The sequence below is a fragment of the Amphibalanus amphitrite genome, unplaced genomic scaffold, assembly GCF_019059575.1.
Source record: "Amphibalanus amphitrite isolate SeventyFive unplaced genomic scaffold, NRLGWU_Aamphi_draft 000101F_arrow, whole genome shotgun sequence".
Taxonomy (NCBI): domain Eukaryota; kingdom Metazoa; phylum Arthropoda; class Thecostraca; order Balanomorpha; family Balanidae; genus Amphibalanus; species Amphibalanus amphitrite.
In genome coordinates, this window is record NW_024881596.1 from 126,640 (window position 1) to 134,507 (window position 7,868).

Genomic DNA, 7,868 nt, shown 5'->3' on the forward strand with positions numbered 1-7,868 from the left:
TTAAGCACTGTGGTTTTAAAACACAAAGTGATAGAACGAAGCGGATATCTCTAGTATTTTCTGAATTTAGTATTTTCCCATAGGCTTAACATAACGACTTAATGACCTCTAACTGACCTCAGGTCAGTGACATAAAAAAACCCTAACTATCTGTTATACAACTCGGTGAACTTAGAACATCCTTAAAGTTTGAAGGACATCAGTCAAAAACTGAGTTGGACAGGTGCAAAAAGAAAATTGATATTTGACCATGACCTTGTACCGGTTTTCTGACCTGGTAACCTGACCCAAGATCACCCGGACCTGAAATTTGCAGGCCATATGTAAAAAGGGTGCCCCATAGGCTGTGCCAAATTTGGCAGCGACGTTTTTACGCTATTTTTAAAATTTTTTATGACCTGACCTGATATTTTTATGACCTGACCTGACCTGACCCGACCTGGTCTAAATGCTTAAAGACATGATCTACGATCCAAACTAACACGATATTCGTGATCAGCACCCCGAAAAACCTCATAGCAGCCACAATTTACGACTTTCTAACAGGTCCCGATTTTCCCGACTTTTGGGTCATTGACCTGACCTGGAAGGTCAACCAATGACCTAGGACCTTAAAATTGGGTATCATCGGCTTCCTCTCGTCACGGGCAACACGCCCGTTTTTTCGCGAAGCTCTAGCTCGATCAGGGGCCAAACGGAAGGGGGGGGTCCAACCGACCCCCCTCCCCCTACACGTTAGAAGCTGGCAAACGCCGCACATATGCAAGGGTTAATTAGAAGTTCCACTTCACTACCCTCTTCCCTTGTTCATCCAACCACCCGCCAAGGCGTGATATATCAGTTAGATGCATTTATCTTTCTAAATATTTCACGAGAAATTAGATACCACCACCACTTCCCCATACCAGACTATTAGAATTCTTCCTTTGACCAGGACCGCGGAGTCGGGTCAGACGGACGTCTCACACTCCGCCGGTCTGACGGTACTCGTTGGTACTCTTTCCAGCGATGGTGGTCGGCGGCGCCGCGCTGGCGCTACTGCTGGCGGCGGCCGCCTCGCTGGCCTGCTTAGAAATCCCCGACTACCGCGGCTCTCCATCGGACACGGAGGCGTTCGCCCGCTGGACGCTGGACTCGAGCACAGGCGGCGGAGGCGGCTCGTGCCGATGCTGCGGCCTCTGCAACGGGAGGACAGAGTGCAGCGCCCTCTCCTACCGACCCGACACGCGGCAGTGCCTCCTCTTCAGCAAGGTGGCCTCCTACAGCAACTTCGAGGTAATATGGCGACGCCGCGCACCGGCCGAACAGCCGTATACCTACATAATGTGTGAGCTATGAAACAAAACATGGCATCGTACAAGGACTGTTTTATATTATTACTTCTTTTTAACCCGGCAGGCGGTGGGCCTCCCAGCCACCTTCCCCGCGGTGGGGGGGGGGGCAGTTTTTGCCCCCCTCGTATCTCCGAAACTACTGGACGGATCCGAAAAATTCAAACGGCGTTCGATAGCCCTGTCAAATTTGTCGAAGGAAACCAAATTTCATTAACCTCAGGGTCACCGATGACGTCACAGGTCAGGTCAAAGATAAAATGTTTCACCGTTCACGGGGCTTCTAGGGAAAGCGCTATAACACCGAGTAAAACGCTTTTTGTCGAAAATCAGCGATAAGGCGTCAGTTGTCTAGTGCATATGTTTCTATTAGAGGTCATTGGTCCTACCAGGTCAGGTCACAGGTCAGGTCACCAAAGGTCACCAAGGGTCACCACATGAACCCAACTTTACTAAGGTTGTGCGATGCATGTTTTATGGCCAGTTTTTCATTTCCAACTCAATGGTATTGATTATAAGACCATCAGGTACGGTTTAGGTCACTTTCTGGTGGAGGTCAGGTCAAGGTCAGGTCAAAAAAGGTCAAATTTCAAAGTTGATAATTTTGCATAAAATGGGTATGGATTCGATGCAGCTCGTCACGGGGAGTCTAATGGTGGTCTTTGTTTTACGCTACGAGGTCTAGAATTGCTAAAAATTGAGTTTGAAAATTCGACGTCATCAATTTTGAAGTTTTTTCGCTATAACTTGGCCAAAAAAAAGAGGTATTGATCTCAAATTTGGTATGTAGATAGAAGGCGGTAGAGACTATCACATATATTCCGGTTTTTTTCGAAATTCAAAAAACTTTTTGGATTTTTCGGCTATTATTTTCAAAAAATATATTTTTTTATTTTTGGGGGTCAAAATCTAAAAAATACAAGAAACCGAAATAGCAGTTTTGTAGCCCTATTGATTCCACACCTTTTATGTCTGGAACATTTTTCTGTACCTATCTCTAAAGCTGTAGGCCTGACAGCTCTTCCAGCGAAACCTTTTTTTGGGGTCGAAAATGGCAAAAATGACGTCACTCTGACGTCATTAGCGGCCAACCTATCATAGCCTTTGGGAAAATGTTTGGTCACCATGTGCGCTAGCTACTCCCGGGAGGGTACTGAAAGTTTGGTGACGATCGGCGCAGCGGTTCTCGAGATATATCGAAAAAACTAAAGGGGGGCAAAAAATGCCCCCCCCCCCCCCACCGCCTGGAAGGTTAAGTACTAACAAAGAATACTTGATTGACAGACGGCATATGCCTACATTTTGCGTGCATAGGTACACTTCTCACTTATGTCGAGCTAGAGAAGTTTGTCTTTTTGTAAAACTGAGGCGCCGAGTGAGTCTCCACGCTCTGTTCACAGCGGAGTTTCGAGCAGGGTGGACCAAAGTACTTCATAATGCCGGGCCGCTCGGAGCGCGACCAGTTCTGCCGGCAGTCGTCGGACTGTACGGACTCGACCCTCAGCTGCATCGGCCACATCTGCACCGACGACCCGACCATCACCTGCCGGGACGTGCTCACTCTGCGCGGCGGAGACGCTCCTCTGGAGGGGTTCCACTGGGGCGCCATCACTGGCCGCACACTGCCCCTCAACTGCGCCCTGGACGGCTTCACCCTGCTCATGAAGGCCTCCGCATACGGCTTGACCTGGAGCAGCGACAACTGGAAGAGTCACAGTCACCCTCCCGCTGATCCCCGTCATGAATTCCAGCATGAAGCCTACTCCATCATGGCCGAGGCTGAGCTGATCCGCGACTCGGCCGCAGAGAAGCACTTTCAGATAATGCTCAGGGGCTGGTACTCCGACTCCATGGGCGGTGGCTACTTTGAGGGCCTGAATATGACCCTCGAACGGTCCACGCCACTTCTTGCCACCTCCCCTCCCGACCCGGCACTGGTCCTCGAAATACAGGCGCTCGGAGAGAAGAGTTCCATCAATGGAACACAGCAAGTTTGCCACCAGAACAAGTGCCAATGGACGGTGCATGGCGTGCTGACAGTCCCCTATCAACACGGACCCGTATACCTCCTGACGACAAACACCAATCCGTACATAGAATCAGACACTGGTCCGTTCCACGATTATGGCACACTCATTAACGCGTACGGCGATCTGCGCTGGATGTTCTTTTCATTCGTTTACAATCATCAACCCGACTACGTCCAGTATCACATCGGAGAGTGAGGCGATGAAGCTATGCGCAACACGCGTCGCATGCCGATCCGTTTAGTTTTGGCATGGGCCCTTTTTCTCTCCAAGCATGTTCTTGAAATGGAGAAACGACCCTCTACACAGGAATAGCCTTCAAGCACGGGGATGCACTCGCCGCTAGTGCCAGCGATTGGCAATTATCGTAATAGACCCAGCCATTGCGAAGATATTGTGATCGGAGCAATTCTGATAGTTGACTCGGCTGATGCCATGAATCACCCACTTACATCCAAATTAGTCAGTTTAGTCAAGGGATTAGAGAGGTGTTATCTGACGTTGTTTCCTACAATATTTAAGTGACATTGGATCATGCTGTTTCGAAGCAATTAGCGGCATTAAAATTGCTCAAAAGCTATGCACCTGTGCCTGTAGAATCGGCTAGAGGAATATGGCGTACCACCGCGTTCGGGACAGTCTGTTTACTACGATCTTCAGCCACCAACCGTCCAAAGACTTGCGCCAAGACACCAGGATAGCAGACAGTGAGCGAACAGCGTGCCGGGACAGCGGAAAACGCTCCGGGACAGCGGGCGTCTGCAACAATCACCGACTGTTCCTTCTGTCATCGCCCGCTCGCATGCCCCAGCCCCACCCCACAGTGTGCTGTTAGTGATTGGATGTCGCCGGCACGCCAAGGAAGACGAGGCGCTAGTTTGACGGCGCGAGTGGAGCGACGAATGCGTCCTTCGAAGAGACGGTGTCACGCGATCGGGAATCACTGCACTGTGTTTGATGGACATAAATCTATACGCTCATGAATTGAGTGACCCGTCTACTAGCGTGATAGCACACACACACGAGGCTGCCTGTGATTAGCGAACGACTAGTTTAAATGTGAGCTGCAATTGTATGTGAAATAAAGTTGCGTAATTTATGGGGACACACAATCTTCAGCACGCTAAGACCCCAATTCATCGTTAGTCGTTTTAAAGTAGAACTTTAGATTGGTTCTGAATTACATACTACATATGAAATAAATGGACCTGTATGAGAACACGCATTTATTCCCGGGTATTCCATAGATCACATCAAACATAAGATTTAATGTTGATACCATATATATGTAGAGCTGGACCGCGCTCAGGGCATAGAGGGCGGCACTTACAGCGGCCACGTCACCCCGTATCACATCCTCCACAATCACGACTGGATGTGTACGTTAATTACCCAGCTAAAGCGGCACCACACCTCCCTGCAGAGCAGCCGAACTGTGATCATACACACACTCATCAACGCGGGTCATTGATCACCACTGCAGTCGATAATTGTAGTCCCACTTCGTCCCACACCATACACAGACCAAACGCGTGTCTCAGTCAATTCACTCCTTCGCAATAAACACAAGCTCCGTCGATAGTGTGGAGCGTCAACAAAACAAACACAGACAGAAGAGTAGCCAAGCTTCGGCCAGCTGGTCCCAGGGCGACAGGCCGGTTGGCCGTGGAGAGCCCCGGGACGCCGGCGCCGGCCAGGCCGGCGGTGCAGCGCATAGCAGCCTGTCGTTCTCGCCGGCACGACCCCGATCGGTCACTCATAGCCACTCGAGGAGCAGTACCGACCAGGGGCGCCCCGTGACATCACTTTTCCGTGGTGACACAACTTTGCCGCAATCTGGGGCTCAGTTTTCAGTAGCAAGAAATAAACGGCACCTCACGGTGAGGCGCAGTCCGGTAGGTGTTACCACTGAGTCCACACCTGCCAGTATTATCCAGCAGCGGTGCTGACACGTCACTTTTTCGCCTGCAGCGCATTCGCTAGCCAGTCCATGGCTTGATCGAGACCCTCACCCTTGATGGCGGATGTCTTGAAAATCTGGAATGTACGAGTTTTGAGCGCCTCGAGGCCGAGCGCGGAGTAGACCTCGGCCACGGACATGGCGCCCTCCATATCCTGTTTGTTGGCGAGCACGGCGAGCACGGCGCCGCGCAGCTCCTCCTCCTGCGGCACGGGCGGGCCGTGATGGGAGAGAGAAGCAAACCAGGGGAGAGATAGGGATAGGACTAGTGGTGGGCAGGAAAGAGTGGGAAAATAGAAACGAAACTGGTGGGCTAACGATGAGGGGAGAGCGGGACGGAGCCGGGATGGACGGGAAATGACCCGAGAGACTAACGGTGAACGGTGACGGGAGAGATACGAGTACGTGAAAAAGTACTAGAAAAATGGCGCTATCAATCAGGCTAAAGTCATCATATTTTACCTGCTACGAGCTTGCCACTGCAGCCCACGCCTCCCCTCCCCAGCATAAGATGATCTTAACTCAGCTATGGCATCCATATCCAACTGTGGTTTAATATTTGAAACTCCATTGAAAGTTCCAAACTATTCATAGGCAAATTCGTCTGCGACTAACGTTGGACAGATTTTTTTGTCAGAAACTTGGATTAATTTAAAGAGATTTATCATTATAGAAATATGCCGCTAAATCTCTGTCATACACTCCATAAGTCTCCTTCAGGATAGGAAATACAGCCCACGTACGATTTCCTCAACGGCATAATTTCCTTCTTCTCACACCGGTAATTGATTGCTATCTAAGTGCACATCTAGCATTTATGTCAAACTCCCACGAATAATTTCCATTACCTTTACGACGCCAATCTTTACGACGTCAATACTCATTCATGCAGCCAAACCGAGATTACGACTGCTTGCCACCACCAACTATAAAACCGATCACATAACCAAAGTCGTAGGACGTAGGTGCGAGCGTAGAGTTCAGACGATCTGCCCTCCCTTTCCTCCTGCCAGGTCGCCGTCTGCCCGATCCTTTCGGCACACACTTACCTCGAGCATTGAGACCAGCTCCTGTTTAGAGATGCCCATCCGATCACGGTCGGCCGAGTCCACTACGTAGATAATGGCGTCTGTATTGGAGTAGTAGCAACGCCAGTAAGGCCTGTAAACGGGGCCAGATGGTTGGCGGCGTTCTTATCGTGCTTTTATTGTCAATTTACGTGATGACATTTTGTTGCGATAAACTGTCGGCCGGAAGTAGCATAAACCGCCTGTAAACGCCAGAAGAGTCCATCCATGCTTTGCACCGGCCCATCAAAGACATCCCATACCACCCCATCACAGTCAGAAAACCCAGCTGCTCAGCAGTCCACGAGTATCACAATGCAACACTGTTCACTCACCTAATACTTGTCTGTCCACCAAGGTCCCAGACCTGGAACTTGAGGTTGTTGTAGGTCACCTGCTCTACGTTGAAGCCAATGGTGGGAATCGTGGTCACCACCTCGCCAACCTGCAGCCTGTGAGTGGGGACAGGACAGTCAGGTGACATCACCTGTCACTTGTCAGTACATCGGCAGGGCTTGGCATCTCTATCTTGATTTGAAGAAGAGTCTTCAAACCAGTTGAAAGATGTAACTGTCTGAGTTATTTCACTTTTATGCATCACTAAAAATGTTTAACTCTTAAGTGCAGCTAAGTATGTTGTGTGTTCTATGGTGAGACTGCAAAGTAAGTACAAACCTGTACAGAATAGTGGTTTTTCCTGCTCCATCCAGTCCCAAGATGAGTATTCTCATTTCCCTGCTACCAAACAGACCCTGGAAGTAGCTCAACAGACCACCTGAAAGGAAAAACAAGCAGATTGTACATTGGCTTTTAAAGGAATACATTGAACAACGGTTCAGAACACATAAAAAATGTTTTAATGACAGGGTGTCCATCTTTCCTACACTTTCCTTCCATCTACCTTTCTCAACTCTGGCAACTCCACCAAGTATCAATCAGTGAGTTAACCGACAGTAGGTGTGCCGTCATTTCTCAAATCCATTTCCCCTCTTAGCCAAAAATTGATGTATGCTTTTAGAAAAATGTCCTTAAAAATCAAATCATCTCATCAAAATCATAAAATGAAGTGAACGCACGGGCATAATAAAGTTAAAAGAAGAGTCTATCTAACAATGCATAAAAACAAGATCCTTACCCATTCTTGTAGGCAATTTTTGGTGGCCTGAAGTATTTGAAGTGGCCTTTAATATTTTCAGGCAACGCCTGAAATCTCACAATGCAAAAAAAACTCAGCAGCGCTTCCACCTATATGATGAACCGGTTCCAGTTCAAGTTCCGTTTCTCTACGCGCATCAGATCTTGTAATAGCAAATATAGAGCCAATTAGAAAGGTAAAACTGGATTTAACTACGCGATAGAGGCCTTTGACCGCTGAATCACTTGATTTTCTGACATATAATCCCACAAAACTAAAAACCGCCTCCGCTACGCGCAAGAAGCACATATAACCAGGCCCATGTCGTCCCCTATCTCCGCGTGTGTC

The 7,868-nt window shown here is 48.9% G+C and overlaps 2 protein-coding genes across 2 annotated transcripts; one reads left to right on the forward strand and one right to left on the reverse strand.

Moving 5' to 3' along the window:
• Window positions 1-922: 922 nt before the first annotated feature.
• Window positions 923-4,577, forward strand: LOC122380588. Its single transcript, XM_043363869.1, has 2 exons — window positions 923-1,275; window positions 2,732-4,577. The coding sequence occupies exons 1-2, from the start codon at window positions 1,009-1,011 to the stop codon at window positions 3,554-3,556; spliced, it is 1,092 nt and encodes a 363-aa protein (XP_043219804.1). The 5' UTR covers window positions 923-1,008; the 3' UTR covers window positions 3,557-4,577.
• On the reverse strand, window positions 4,571-7,854 carry LOC122380589 (ADP-ribosylation factor-like protein 1). Its single transcript, XM_043363870.1, has 5 exons — window positions 7,521-7,854; window positions 7,061-7,160; window positions 6,721-6,837; window positions 6,368-6,479; window positions 4,571-5,521 (listed from the first exon to the last, which is right to left on the reverse strand). Exons 1-5 carry the CDS (start codon window positions 7,522-7,524, stop codon window positions 5,312-5,314), a joined length of 543 nt encoding a protein of 180 aa, XP_043219805.1. The 5' UTR covers window positions 7,525-7,854; the 3' UTR covers window positions 4,571-5,311.
• Window positions 7,855-7,868: the final 14 nt, after the last annotated feature.

Coding starts and splice junctions, on each gene's coding strand:
- LOC122380588 (XM_043363869.1), top strand. CDS start 1,009: ATGGTGGTCGGCGGCGCCGCGCTGGCGCTACTGCTGGCGGCGGCCGCC. Junction 1,276..2,731: donor CCTCCTACAGCAACTTCGAG/GTAATATGGCGA, acceptor CTCTGTTCACAG/CGGAGTTTCGAGCAGGGTGG.
- LOC122380589 (XM_043363870.1), bottom strand. Junction 6,838..7,060: donor AAAACCACTATTCTGTACAG/GTTTGTACTTAC, acceptor CCCCACTCACAG/GCTGCAGGTTGGCGAGGTGG. Junction 5,522..6,367: donor AGCTGGTCTCAATGCTCGAG/GTAAGTGTGTGC, acceptor CCCGTGCCGCAG/GAGGAGGAGCTGCGCGGCGC.